Source organism: Protopterus annectens, chromosome 4.part0 (assembly GCF_019279795.1).
Source record: "Protopterus annectens isolate FY-2018-M chromosome 4.part0, PAN1.0, whole genome shotgun sequence".
Taxonomy (NCBI): domain Eukaryota; kingdom Metazoa; phylum Chordata; order Ceratodontiformes; family Protopteridae; genus Protopterus; species Protopterus annectens.
The window spans coordinates 135408066-135423914 of NC_056733.1; the positions used below are offsets into that span (position 1 = coordinate 135408066).

At 41.2% G+C, this 15849-nt stretch overlaps 1 protein-coding gene across 1 annotated transcript in view; it reads left to right on the forward strand.

Moving 5' to 3' along the window:
* LOC122800226 (dynein axonemal heavy chain 17-like) overlaps positions 1-15849 on the forward strand; it is a 17083451-nt gene that overhangs the window by 12505330 nt on the left and 4562272 nt on the right. Inside the window, exons 54-55 of the mRNA XM_044069720.1 lie at positions 8711-8875; positions 8989-9180. Coding sequence (XP_043925655.1) covers positions 8711-8875; positions 8989-9180 — 357 coding nt within the window. The remainder of the gene's footprint in view (positions 1-8710; positions 8876-8988; positions 9181-15849) is intronic.

A 15849-nucleotide genomic window follows, 5' to 3' on the forward strand; every position in this document is an offset into this window, starting at 1 on the left:
ACTCCACCATGGAATTTGAACTTGGTACTGCAGGCCTTAATTCATTCCCCCTTTGACCTGGCAGCTAAATGTGATATTAAGTTCCTGACCTGGAAAACCTCTGCTAGAAGAATTTCAGAACTTCACGCAATGTCATCTAAACCTCCCTACTTCATCCTTCATAAAAATAGAGTTACATTACATATAAATGCAACAGTTCCTTCTCAAGATGGTGTCAGGATCCAGTATCAGTCAATCCATTAATTTGCCAGTATTCTTTCCTAAATTTGAAAATAAAGGGGAATATATGTTGCATTTATTGAATGTTAACAGACAATTACGTTTTTATTTACATAGGACGAAAGAAATAGGAAGACGAATTAATTATTTGTCTCCTTTGCAGATCTGAAATTGGGCAAACCAGTTACAAAAGCAACTCTAGCCAGATGGGTGACAGATTGCATTTCTTTTATCTATAATAAGTTAGGTCTAACCTTGACAAAACCTCTGGGCTCACTCAACCAGGTCCATGGCAACTTCTTCAGTGTTTCTATCTAGAGCCTCCATGGACAGCATATGTGCGGCCACAACTTGGTCCAGTCCTCATACCTTTATTAATCACTACAAATTGGATCTGGTCTCAAGAGGAAGAGCAGCTTTTGGCTCAGCTGTGTTCGGGAATATCCTTCCAAAGAGTCCACCCAGGATTTTAGGTAGCTGGAGAATGTATCCCAACAGCTGAGGATAGAATGAAAATTGACAACATCAGATAAAGAAGTTATATACTTATAACATTCCATCTGTGTTGTCCATTTTCATCTTTCCTCAACTAATCATCCACCCCCCCAACCCTTTTCACAACAGACTTCTGGAAGAACGAGATATTGTAAGGACACCACTGTCCTTAATGTTGAGCTCCAGATAGAGCTCCTTCTGTAGGATTTTTATTTAGATATATATATATATATATATATATATATATATATATATATATATATATATATATATATATATAAAGAGAGAGAGATGGATCTACTTCAAATGACTGAAAACTCATTTGACTGAATTTCATTTGACTGAGACCACAATACCTAATTTTCAAAATACTGAATACTCATTTGACTGAATCTCATTATACTGAAAGTTTACAATGCTGAATTTCAAAATACTAAATTTTAAACCATAGACATGCACACTTACAACACCAATGACTAACTCTTTCCAGATCTTAAAAACTACTTACTTATCCTCTTAACAGAAACCGGATGATATAAAACCAAACTAGGTGAGGAGGGAGGAGGCTACTCCCCCCCCACCCCCCAACTATAGCTAGTAACTCCAGGATTGCACTACAGTGGGAAAAGGGCATATACATTTTACTTACCTTACAGTATTCTACACACTGTCACTGCTGCTGTGAGTGCACAAAACATCCACCCTATGACTTTAGATAATTCCCATAAAAATGTAGAGACATACCCACATTTAGAAACACTACAACACTACTTTCTACATGACTATCGGTATTCTGACAATCAGCACTTTACATTACAGTAATTCTTTTTATCACAGGCAAGTCACAGGTGAAGGGAAACCCACATCATGTCTATGGCTTAAAATTCAGTATAATGAGATTTAGTCAAATGAGTTTTCAGTATTTTGAAAATTAGGTATTGTGGTCTCAGTCAAATGAAATTCAGTCAAATCCAAATATATATATAGGTCTACCTCACTTCACCTAAAGCTCATTTCACTGACAGTGATTTCAGAGAGACCAAATCACCTAAAGTTCACTTCACCTAAAAGTCATTTCACTGACACTTTTTTACTGGCAGTGTGTAGAGTACTGTAAGGCAAGTAAAAGGTATATGTCCTTTTCCCCACTGTAGTGTGATCCTGGAGTTAGTATATATAGTTAGGGGGAGTGTGGAGGGCATAACCCCCCACCTAGTTTGGAGATATATATATATATATATATATATATATATATATATATATATATATATATATATACATACATATATATATATATATATATATATATACATACACATACATATATATATATATATATATATATATATATATATATATATATATGCATATCTTTATTGCACCTTTGCATTTTGATTTACAAATACAAAGAAACATAAAAAAGTTGAATTAAAACTACACTTTTGTTCTTGATGTATGGATTGGAAACATTGATGTTATTTTGTCCTATCTTGCCTTCATTCTTGCTGGTTGGATTTGGAACACAGCATCGGTTCTGACTCGGCCACATACTAAAGCTCCAGAGCTTTCACTGGCTCGAGGCTACAACCTATCCCAAGATGCCTAGTGGCTGTTCCCCAGATCTTGTTTGCCGCTTGCAGCTTTGAGATTGCTTTTTCACTGGCTCAGGCTAAGTGAACTCTTTTTTCCTTATATTAGTTACTTTATTAGCAAAAATTTACTGCAGGGTATCTACTTAATATTACTTTTCTTGTGCGACCCTCTTTTTCTCCAGAAAAGTCCTTTCAATCTCCTGTTTTACTTTAACTTGGCCATTGTCCTTTCGTTTTGGCCTACTATCTAGCGCTGTACTCCTGAGGAATCTGATTAAGTTAGAGGATGCCCTTCTTTTCTCTCCTTAGCCCATTTTAGTTAGAGGGCTCCCCCTTCCCCCCTTCACTGTTTAAGTTAGAGCTGTCTCTTCAGTTGGAGGAGTGCGTCATTTAAGTTAGAGACCCTCCTCTAACTTTCTTCTAACTCTCTTCTAATCTTCCTCAAAAAAAAAAAAAAAGAGGAAAAATAGTTTGTTTATTCTCCTTATTGTTAGTTATAACTGTTTGTGTAATTATTTGCTAGTTGGTTGTGTAGTTATATTGATAGTGTTTTTGTGGCATGCTAGGTTACTTTACTGCATTTGAGTGACTCAACTGGTCTGGTGTTTTCACTGCTAATTGTGTATTAAACTGTTATAGACAAGATGTCAAAGGAGACTAAACAGTCAGGATTTAAAAAGTGTGACTCGTGCTCAATCATGGACAGTCACACCAGTTGTGAGTACTGCTTAGGTGCTGTCCACCTGCAGGATTCCTGTTCGATCTGTCATGGGTTTAGCTCAAGGGTCCTGCAGGAGCAGAAGAATAAGCTCATTCTTAGGGGTTTGTTGAAGGGGCCCTTTGATTCAACTCTTGAAGGGACTCAGGCCTCCAAACCTGCAGACAAATCACCCACAACTTCTTCGGCTCCCGTTTCTGAGCCATCAAAGAGACTTGAAAAATCAAGTTCTTCGGAAGTGAAGTCTGTCGGTTCTGAGAAGGAAAAAGCTACATCAGTTCCAAGGGTAGTTTCGGAACCAAAGAGCAGTTGTAAAAGGAGCTGGTCACCGTCCTTGGACCTGATTCATTCTGTGCTGCAATCTCCTTTGCTAAAATCGGTGGCATGTAGCCACAAGTCTTCCCATTCCTCTAGATCATCCAGGAGCCTCTCAGATGATGATGTGGAACGGGTGGTTAGAAGATTGCTCCATACACCAGCCTTGGCCAAAATTCTATCCAGCCCAGCCCAAACAGTCATGGAGCCGACTCCAATAGCTTCTTTACCTTTGGTTCCTTCTCCAACTCACTCAAGTTCAGAGCCAGAGTGCCTGGAAGTCATAGTGGTGGAACCTTCGGAACTGAAAGCCATTCCCAGAGTTTCGGCAATGATCTCTCCTCCTACCACTTCCATGTTGTCATCCATGGAAGGGTTTGGGGGCCAGGACTCCCTCGTCAGTTCCGGGGGGGGGGGGGAGTCAAACCGGACCCTTGTTGGATCTGATTCTCCCACTCGGGGATTTGGTGCAGGTCACTTTGGCACCCACATCGGCCTTGGAGCCATCCTCCTTGGTGCGAGGGAGATCTCCTGGCTCCTCAGAGTGGGAGGCTCTCTTGGCCCAGGATCATGGTGCCTTCAAGGTGATGAGGAATGTGCTTTACCCTGAGTCTGCTCCACCCTCGGCCCCAGCTACTCTTCCCCCCAAGGGTCCAGTGTCAACCTCTACTCCACCCCTCCAACCCCAACATAGAGAACAAATGCCCTGGGAACCCCCAGTGGGTGAAATCATCTCTTCTGAAACCTCCTCTGGTGCGTTCCCTCGAGGAGGTCCCTCAAAAGAGAACGTGTAAGAGGAAACACATAGACTCCCCTGAGTCTGTCACATCTGATAATGACTTAGAGGATTCAGAAGGGTCCGCACAGTCACATTCTGAAGATATCTCCTTTTCAGACATTTTAGAGATCCTGAAGCAGAGAGGTGGCTGGAAAACCCTTTCACCTTCTGAAGATGAGTCAGAATGCCTGGAGGCATTTGGTTCTCGACCCTCCACCTCTTGGGTGTCTCCGCCTTTCAACCAGCTCCTGGGGTTAGTCAGTTGAAAGGCATGGGGTCTCCAGAGTCGGTGGAGCCTGTTCTGAGGAGGACCAACAAATTTATCACAGCCCCAGAGGATAAATAGTTTTTAACAAAAGGTATCCCAGTTGATGCTATGGTGATGGCGGCAACCACCAAGAAGGAATTAGCTGAGACTTCTGCATCTGCCCACCCGACGAATAAGGAGTCTGGAACGATGAACAGATATGGGAAGCGTATGTTCTCATCAGCAGCCTTTACCCTTCAGTCACTGAATTACTTATCCCATTTCACTCATCTTCGGAGGGATATCCTCAAGAAGCTAGAAGATATCCTACAAGGTGCTACAGCCCAGGGAGTATCTGACAATATAAACTCTCAGCTTGCGACCTTAACTTCCATTACTAGCTCCTCCATGTGCCTCATTTCTTACAAGGCCGATGGAGTGAAAAGGGCAGCAGGCACAGGAATAGCTCTGAGGAGACATTCCTGAATGCATCTTTGTGAGTTTGCTGAACCCTTTAAGTCTTCCTTTATTGATGCCCCATTTGACAGCTCGTCCTTGTTCGGGCCAAAAGTAAAACAGACTCTCACCAGGAGCAAGCAGGATGGCAAGACTCTGTCTGCTGTGGGAGTATGTTTTTCCACCCCTACTAGACCTTATCCTAAAGGTCAAAAGAGTGGGAAAATGTGGTTCTGGAAATCCAAGGGAGCCTCCCCAGATGCTCATGGTGATTTTTTTCCCTAGGGGTGGGGGGGGGGGAATAACAACAGAAGACACCGTCCTCATGGCAGAGGGGGTCCGCAGAACCAGGGTGACAGGGATACGTTCTCAGGTCAACCCTTCCAGTGCTCCTGAAAGGAGGCCTATCTGTCCACCTCTGGAGGGAGTCAGGGGAAGATTATCACTGTACCCTAAAGCCTGGCTAGACTTGACTCAAGACAAATGGGTACATTCCATTATATCCAGGGGATACACCATTCCTTTCTTCCAGTCACCCCCCTCCATCAAAGGATATCTCAGACATGCTACCCGATCAAAGGGATCAAGCAACCCTAGAAATTCACAGGTTGCTAGAAAAAAAAGTCATCCAAAAAGTTTCAGCAGACCAAATAGGATCCAGAATGTACTCAAGGTTCTTTTTAGTTCCAAAAAAGACAGAGAACTGGAGACCAATTTTGGATCTTAGCAGACTGAACAAGTCGGTGAAGAAAATGAAATTCCAGATGGTAACACTACAGTCTAAACTCCCCTTTCTGGGTCAAGACAATTGACTGTGCACCATAGATCTTCAGGATGCATACTATCACATCAATATGAACAGGTGATCCAGAAGATATTTATGCTTCAGGCTGGGAGCCAGTCATTACCAATTCAGTGCTCTGCCCTTTGGTTGCACTACAGCCCCCAGAGAGTTTACCAAATGCGTGGCAGCAGTTACAGCTCACCTGAGGCATTAAGGATTCCGGGTGTTTCCATACTTAGATGACTGGCTCCTGACCACCACCACTGAGCATCTACTAACCAGGACAAGAGACACCACCATTCATCTCTGCTCAGAGCTGGGCATTACTATAAATTTGTTGCCATCACAGCGTATTACCTTTATAGGGGCAGACTTAAACACAGAAGACATGGTGGCAAAACTGCCACATGAAAGAGTTCAAACATTACACCGTCAAGAGCCAATATTGCTCAGGATGAAAAAAGTACAAGCAAGATTTTTCCTCAAGGTTCTGGGTTCAATGGCAGCTACAATAACACTAGTTCCACTGGCACGTCTTCACATTAGAATATTACAATGGCTACTCTTCAATCAGTGGTCCATGCAGGAGTTACCCATGTCACACAAGATTCTCATTACGAATACCTGCAAGAGGGACTTACTGTGGTGGCTTCAGTCCACTCAGGTAACGATAGGCAGACCATTTGTTCTTCCCCAGCCTGCAGCTACAGTGACCGCAGATGCTTCCCAGGTAGGGTGGGGGGGGCATTATCTGGGACAGGCTGTCCAAGGGATCTGGCAGGAACATGAGTACCACTTGCACATCAATGTCCTAGAGCTTTGGGCAATGCTTCTGGTGTTGCAAGCATTCAAGAACTCTCTTCCAAACAGACAATATGTCAATGGTATGGTACATCAACAAACAAGGGGGAACCAGATCATGTCCCCTCTGTCGGGAGGCTCAAAGAGTATGGCAATGGGTGATTTCTTCTCACTGCTTTCTGACTGCAATGCACATTCTGGGGGAAGTTCAACGTAATAGCAGAAAAAATGATCAGAGCTATTCTTATGTATCACGAGTGGTCCCTGAATCAGGAAGTTGCAAACCAAATTTTTCGCAAGTGGGGGCCAGCCTTGCTGCGACCTTTTTGCCACGCCCATCAATTCCAAATCCAACAACTGCTTTGCCCTAATTTCCCCCTCCGGGGGAGTCACCAAGGGATGCACTTACTCATGATTGGCACTGGGACTTCTATACTATATGCCTTTCTCCCATTTCCATTAATCCCCAAGGTTCTCTAGAAAGCCAGATCACTGAGTTGCAGGCTAATTCTCATTGCTCCTTACTGGTCTCGTCAAATATGGTTCCCCTTTCTTTGGCCCCATCTTCAAGAGGATCCTTGGATCCTGGACCAAGTACCGGATCTTCTGACTCATCAGTCAGGAATGCTCCACCCCTCGCTTTGAAGCCTCAAGCTGACTGCTTGGTTACTCCACTTCCCATCTTAGCCAGGCTTCCAGAACTATCCCCGGCAGTGCAACACATTCTGGTTTCATCACACAAGAATACAGCCAGGAAACTTTATGCAAGCAAATGGAAAAGATTTTCTTGTTGGGCTGACAAAAAACACATAGATCCCTTTACAGCTCCTATATCTGCTATCCTGGAATTTTTAACAGAAACTTTTAATCAAGGTGCCACAACAGCCACAATATGAGCACAAATGGCTGCCATATCTACCTACCACATAGGAGATATGGGTTCTAATGTAATGTCCCATAAATTATGCAAAGCTTTTCTTAGGGGTGCATTCCTGTTAAGACCCTTTTTAAGGGAACCACCACCTCCGTGGGACCTCAATTTGGTGTTATCGTCCTTGACTCTTCCTCTATTCGAACCAGCCTCTTCTTGTTCTCTGAAGTTTTTAACTTGGAAGACAATTTTCTTGATCGCCATTACCTCTGCTAGGAGAGTTTCAGAACTCCAAGCTCTGTCTCTCCATCCTCCCTATCTGATTTTCCACAAAGACAGAGTTTCCCTCAGAACAAATCCTTTCTTTCTGTGAAAAGTTTGCTCTGAGGCCAATCTAAATCAGTCTATCGAGTTGCCCATATTTTTCCCTAATCATGGCAACAAGGCAGAATACAAGCTCCAGCAATTGGGTGTACATAGACAGCTACATTTTTGCTGACATAGGACCAAAGAATTTAGAAGATCTGACCAACTCTTTGTGTCCTTTTCAGAAAGTAGGAAAGGTACTTCAGTTTCAAAGGTCACCTTGTCAAAATGGCTTACAGATACCTTCACTTATGTCTATAGCTCACATAATAAGCAGCTGCCAGGAAATGTTAAGGGACATTGACTAGAGCTATGTCCACGTCCACGGCCTTTCAAGCTAGACTCCCTTTGGATTCAACCTGCGTTACTGCTACATGGGTCAATTTGCATACCTTTATCACTCATTACAAAGTAGATGTGGCCTCCCTGAACAGGGCATCCTTTGGTTCCACTGTTCTGAAGAGTTTATTCCCTTGGGCCACCCAAGAAAGAAGGTGCTGGGGACGATGTCCCAACCAGCAAGAATGAAGGCGTGATAGGGCAACATAACATAAAGAAGTTATGTACTTAGCCATAACATTCCATGTTTGTTGTCCATGATCTCGCCTTCATTCTTGCATCGCACCCTTCCTTCCCCCCTTCCTGGAGGATCAAGAGGAAATTACAAAATTGGTTGTCATTTGCCTGACTCCCTTCATGCCTTTAAATGTTTTTCTTTGAGCAGCACATCTGTTATAGTTATTTACTGATTGGCATAACTTAATGATTAGTTTCTCAAATGAGATCTGGGGAACAGCCGCTAGGCATCTTGGGATAGGTAGTAGCCTTGAGCCAGTGAAAGCTCTCGAGCGTTAGTATGCGGCCGAGTCGGAACTGAGCCACCAGCAAGAATAAAGGCGAGATCATGGACCACAAACATGGAACATTATGGTAAGTACATACCTTCTTGTTATTACTAGTGTAAAGGGAACCCACAATTGTACTAAATTGCTTTACCAAACTGTTGCGTGTATAACATTCATTTTACTTAAGCCTTATTAATTATTTAAATTGTACTTTCTTGTGCAGGATCTTGACTTTAATATTCTTTTTGCAAAGCCAAACATATACTGCCATTTTGCACATGGTATTGGAGAACCTAAATACCTTCCAGTGTCTAGCTGGCCATCGCTGAATAAGCTTCTGACTGATGCACTGGATGCTTATAATGAAGTCAATGCTGCTATGAATTTGGTAAGTAAAAGTAATTAACATTCATTTGAATGAATCTGTACTTTGTAATGCCACATAATACCATATATTCTATTCTGTCTTCACATAATTCAGAAATGTATATCTTTTGCTAGGTTCTCTTTGAAGATGCCATGTCTCATATCTGTAGAATTAATCGAATCTTAGAATCTCCAAGAGGTAATGCCTTGTTGGTTGGAGTAGGTGGCAGTGGGAAACAAAGCCTTTCACGCTTATCAGCTTACATTAGCAGTCTGGATATTTTTCAGATCACACTAAGGCAAGGATACGGAATTCCAGATCTTAAGGTAAGAGTTTATATGTATATCTGTATGTGGACTGCAGTCATTCAAATGGGACTGCAGGGGAAATGTCTCTTCCCATGACATACAACCACAGAACTGATTATGTTAAGTAAGACTTGAACTTTAAACTAATTTTTGAATTCAGGTAGAATTAGAAATCATGATTTTCATGATCACAACCTGGAGCCAGCTGCCTGTAACCAAAGCTTCATGCAAAAGAATAAAAGCACTTATAACAGAATTTCATAGGATCATACTTGGCTAATTGCCCTTGTGGGCTATTCTAAGCCTCACTAGTTATCCCATATGAGTATCAAGCCCTGCACCTTGTGTCTCTAAGGTAAACACCTTAACTATTATTTGAGCACAGTAGACCAGCTTCTGGAAACAAAGTAATAGCCAAATCTGGAGTTTATTCACATATAAAAACAATAAATATGAAGCACTTTTCGTTTGATCGGTGATACAAACATCTTCAGATAAAATTTTTTTTTGCTCTCAGGCACTATTTAAATTGATGAAAGTCATGTGATTCTGATCATTTAAATAGTTAATTACTTAGTTAACTCTTTAAAAGCTAGATTACATTCTAAGTAAAACCCACTGAAGCATACTATTTCTACATAGAACAGCCAAAGTAAAACAAAATAAACTGTCATGACAGACTATGAAATAATCATCTTAAATAAAAATATGTACAGTTGCGTAACACTAAAATGATCATCCTATAAAAGGGTGTACAATGAACATGTCAAAACATATTGGTATGACTAATTATATACAATGCATGTATTTACTTGTTCCATTCAACTTGTTTTTCATTGTTTCTTGCCACATCTGGTTAAGTTTTTTAACTTCAGAAAGCAGAGAATCGAACAACTTTCATTTAAGCCAGGGTACATACAACCATTTGTCCGTAAAATCCATAGTAATTCTAATTTTTCTAGTAAAATATTAGTAGGACCACTCTTCAAATCTGTATGTACTTGATCTATCACCTTAAATTTAAAATGATGTGTTGGACACTGATTGATGTGTCTTGCCAGTGCGTTTTCCATCTTATTTTTGTTAATGCAATATAAATGTTCGTATATACACTCTTTCAGTTTTCTTTCAGCTTTTCCAGTATAAAAAACGGAGCAAAACTGACACTGGGCTAAGTACTCCACTAGTTTGGAATTAAAGTTATATTTCTTGTGTATATATATATATATATATATATATATATATATATATATATAAAAAAAAATATATATATATATATATATATATACATGTGTTACTATGTACCTGAAATGTATTACCTATCTCTATGTGCTTACAGAAATTACACATTTCACATTTCAACATCCCTATATTCTGTGTCAAATTACCTAATGGTTTCTCAACATAGTTTTTTTTTAATTAAACCCCCTCCTGAAAATAACTGTTGGATAGTCACCTATTTTCTTTAAAATTTCTCTATCTGTACCCATTAAGGTCCAGTTTTACTTTATAATTTTTTGAACTTCCCTAGCCTGTAAACTGAAGTTAGTATGAAAGTGATGTTGTACATGAGAATACTATTACTATTCCTTTCAAAACTAATATCTAAGCTGTTGACATTGAATAGTTCAGATCTAATAAAGGATGTAGATGTACACTCTGATGGTTCTCTACTGGGTCCTATTTTCAAAATTGGTTGATATATTCCTTCCTGCATTCATTTTACTTTGAACTTCTTTAATTAGTTCTACTATAAGCCCACTTGGATAACCTCATTTCAAAAACATTGATTTTAAATATTCACACTCATCCTCAAAATCGTTTTCTAAAGATAGCATTATTGCTGCCCTTACCAGTTGTCCTTTGACAACTGATTTTTTCTGTTGGTAGGGGTGTGAACTGGTGAAATGCAAGAAAGTATTCGAATATGTTATTTTTTGGTGAATTTTTGCTCTATAGCCTGATAAAGCTCTATCTTTTGTCAGGTCCACATCTAAGTATGCTATAGATTCGGTGTCAAAAATTGCTAGTGAAAAACAAAAACTGAGTAATGTTATTCAAATATTGAGTTAATGTGTCAGCAGATTCAGGGTCCCCTTTCAAAATAATAAAAATGTCATCCAAAAATAGGGTATAATTCTGTATTTGAGTTCTAATATTAATGTTGTAAAAAATATATTCATTTTCCCAATGGGCTAACACCATGTTCGTAAAACTTGCACCACAAGGTGAGCCCATTGCAACCCCGATTTTCTGATGATAAATTTCAATGTTAAGCTGTCAGTCTCGCCTTCATTCTTGCTGGATGGGTTCGGAGCCGAACCTCAGCTCCGACTCGGCCTATACTAAAGCTCGAGAGCTAATTTTACCGGCTTGAGGCAACCCTATATCCCATAATGCTAGGCAGTAACTACCCAGATCTCATTTGCCGCTTTCGCTAGCGAGGTGCTCTTTTTACCGGCTCACAGGTTAGTGAGTAATTTTCACTAAAATCTTAGTCTTCTACTTAGTTTTCCCCTAGTATAGTAATATATAATTTCTAAATAGGCTAGTTTTTTGGTTATTTTAAATTTTTAGTTCCTATTTTTATCCCTTATCCCAGTCATACTCCCCACCCTAGGTTAGGCCTTAGGCCCTTCTGTTTTATTTTTAGTTGCCTCACAGGGATTCTTAGCTGTGTGAGTGTACCTTTAGTATCCCTGTATCCCTATTTGTTGGAGTGTGTGTGTGTGTTTTTCTTCTATCTTTACTATTGTTGTTTTCCTTTCGACAACAATATGTCGAAGGAGACAAAGGTCTCAGGCTTCAAGAAGTGTGACCCGTGCTGTCAGAAGATGTCTCTGACAGACGGTCACACTTCTTGTGTTTATTGCCTGGGACCCCTGCACCTGCAGGACTCTTGCTCGGTGTGCCATGCATTTAGCCCAAGAGTCCTGCAGGAGCGCAGGAATAAGTTGATCCTAAGAAGCTTATTAAAGCCCGAAGGTTCCCCGGCTAAGTCCGTGCCGGGGAAGCCTTCGAAGCCACCTAAACCGTCGGTTCCGAGCTCTAAGCCTTCGGATGGTGGCTCACCTTCTGCGACACTATCGGCTCCGGCCGGAGCCAATACCTCTGTATCGCAGCTGCCTGCATCGGCTCCAGCTGGAGCCGATACCTTTAAGACTCTATCTTCAATGTCGGCACTGGCTGGAGCCGACGTGTCTACAGCTCCATCGGCTCCATCAACCTTGATGCCCTCCACACGCAAGAGGTCCAGATCTCCATCTCTGGAATCTATCCATTTGGCTCCAAGGTCACCTTTACTCTCGGAGCGGAGCCATCGGAGCCATTCCTCTCGGTCTTCCAGGCTTTCCAACCATGACCTTGAGAGGGTGGTAAGCAGACTATTAAAGTCTCAGGCACTGGCCCAAATGCTTCACAGCCCATCTCATCAGACAGCGGCTACGTCCATACAACATACTATTCCTCCTTCGACTCTGCCCCAGTGTTCGGAGCCGGAGCTCCTCAGAGCCGTGACCGTTGTGACGTGGGAGCCGATACCTCCCCCTTCGGCTCCGTCGTCTGCTCCGATCTCGTCCATGGTGCCATCCTTGGATGGATCCGGGCGCTTGGACTTTCTTGCCGGCTCCGAGGGGGCGAGTGGCATCGGGCCCTTGTCCGACCCCATTCTCCCTCTCGGAGCATCGGCGTTTGTGAGTTCGGCCCCGACATCGGCTTCGGAGTCGTCCCTGTTGGTGCCGGCTGGGGTTCCTAGCTCTTCGGAGCTGGAGATCTCTAGCCTGCCTGATAGGGGCGCCTTCGAGGTCATGAGGAGCGTACTGGCCCCAGTGCCAGCCCTACGGTCAGCTCCATCAGCTCCTCCCACTGTAGTGCCTGCTGAGGTCTCTTCCCACTCTCTCGCCCCCGGCCACAGAGATCCAGTGCCTCAGGTTTCCCCATTGGGAATATCCTCCTCTTCCGAGGTTTCTCCTGATCCGTCAGGTGAACCCCCGTGTAGGAGGACATGTAAGAGGAAGCATGTGGACTCCCCTGAGTCCGTCACATCTGACACCAACTTTTCCAGTTTTCTTCCCTAACTATTCAAACAAGGCGGAGCAAAAACTACATTGTCCGGACGTTCATCGTCAACTCCGCTACTATCTGGACAGAACTAAACAAATCAGGAAATCTGATCAACTATTCTTATCTTATGCAGAAAGTAGAAAGGGCTTTCTGGTATCCAAGGTGGCTGTCTTCTGTAATTACCTATATTTATCAACTCAGAGGTAAAGAATTGACTACTAGGCCAAGAGCCCATTCAACCAGAGCGTTAGCCACATCAGCAGCCTTTCAAGCTACAGTACCAATAGACACTATCTGTGCGGCAGCCACTTGGGCCTCTCCTCATACCTTTGTTACACATTACAAATTGGACATGGCCTCCAGAAACAGGGCAAATTTTGGTTCCACCTTTCTCAAGAGTCTGTTCCAATGAGCCACCCAGGATGAAGGTGCTAGGGACGCGGTTCCATCCAGCTAGAATGAAGGCGAGATTGACAACTTAACATTGAGAAGTTATGTACCTACCATAACGTTCCATGTTAGTTGTCTTCTCTCGCCTTCTTTCTTGCGTCCCGCTCACCATCCCCCTAGCCTGGACAGACCGACAGGTTTTTCCCTTCTTCTAAGGGACCTCATCTTGCACTATTCCAAGCCCAAACAGTTGGTCCTGGGGTTGTTACAGCTTTAGATAGTGATTTTTGGAGAGTTCTTCTTTCTCCTCCTCCACCTCAGTGGGGAGACTGAATTGGCTATTGTTTATCAGCTACCAAACGAGATCTGGGTAGTTACCACCTAGCATCATGGGATCTAGGGTTGCCTCGAGCCGGTAAAATTAGCTCTCGAGCTTTAGTATAGGCCGAGTCGGAGCCAAGGTTCGGCTCCGAACCCATCCAGCAAGAAAGAAGGTGAGAGAAGACAACTAACTTGGAACGTTATGGTAGGTACATTACTTCTCATTATCGAATGAAACAAAACTGTAAGACAAAAGGATATCCAGTAGTTCTTCAATGAATTTAGTTTCTTCTATACTACCTCCCATTTTCCTCATGTGGGCTGACACCCATTCGATACCTTCCACGTGGGGTATTGAGGTATATAAGTCTCTGATGTCAATGGTCAGGAAGTTGTAATCTCTATTAAATTCTAATGTATTCAGGTCTTCAAGAAATGACCATGAGTCACGACATATTTGTTTCTCATTTTTTATATATTTTTTTAAGTATTATATCAACTACCTTCGCGCTTGCATAAGTTATAGAATGTCTTGCTTCAACCAATAAATGCATTGGGGGGTTATCATTACTCTTATGTAATTTAGGTAACCCAAATACTTTAGGTGTTCTCGGATATAATTTGGTGATGTAATTGAATGTGTGAACATCAATCGTAGACTGAATAAACATGTCATTAAAATGTAAATTCACAAGCCTATAAGCTACATTCAACTCATTTACACATTTTTTTTCATATGTAGAACTAATTAGTAATTCTTTCATCTTGATGCTATAATTTTCAATGTCCATGACTACAAGGCCACTATCCACATTTCTATTCTCTTTCAAATTATTACTGTTGTTATTTAGCATTCTTATGTCTAATTCACAAATTCTCTCAAATAACATTAAAGTAGGATGAGTTGATGGGTTGTAAATACTAGGAATTCTTAAATTTACAGTTGTGCTACTTGAATTACCTAGTAATACAGTTAGATTCACTTTCCTAATATAACATTTCAGATCTAATAAAGTATTTGCGAAATGCATATGACGTGCAGGCACAAATGATAACCCATTAGACATTAATTCAATTCATTCTCTTTCAATTGTCATATCTGCGCAGTTGTAAATTTTAAAGTTTGTGTCTCTGTAAAATACGGCATTGTGTTTTAATAGAACAATGTTCGTTTACATCAGTAGACGTTACCTTTTCTGTTTGGCCTTGCCCCTGGTGTTGTATGAATGTTGATTGTTGGTTTTGCCCGGATTGTGGTTCTGTGTCCTTGGGGCTTGAAAATTTGGACACTTGGGCAGTACTTTTTGAGCATATGAAACCTTTTGGTTGTTGTTTTTCAAAAGAGAATTTGCTTTATTATTGTCATAACATTTTGTTTTACTTTGGCTGTTCTATGTAGAAATGGTATGCTTCAGTGTTTTTTACTTAGAATGCAATCTATCTTTTAAAGAGTTAACTAAGTAATTAACTATTTAAATTATTGGAATCACATGACTTTCATCAATTTAAATAGTGCCTGAGAGCAAAAAAACTTTTATCTGAAGAAGTTTGTATCACCGATCAAACGAAAAGCGCTTCATATTTATTGTTTTTATACATGAATAAACTCCGGATTTGGCTATTACTTTGTTTAGAGAAGCTGGTCTACCTTAACCATTATGCCAACTCCCAAATGGAACAAATTGCAAACTATCAAAATTGGTATGTTAACCTTGGCTTATTTATTGTTAGTCATAGTTATTTTGTTCCTTATCAGTGGTTTTCAATATTCTTATAATACACATCTGCATTTATTCATAAATAATGTCATTAAATGCATTCTTTAATAGCAGTGCTTAAAATGTAACAGCTGCTTTGGGTGATGTCTCTTATTTCTAGTAATAAAAAGTAGAGCTTTTACATAAAGACAGAAGT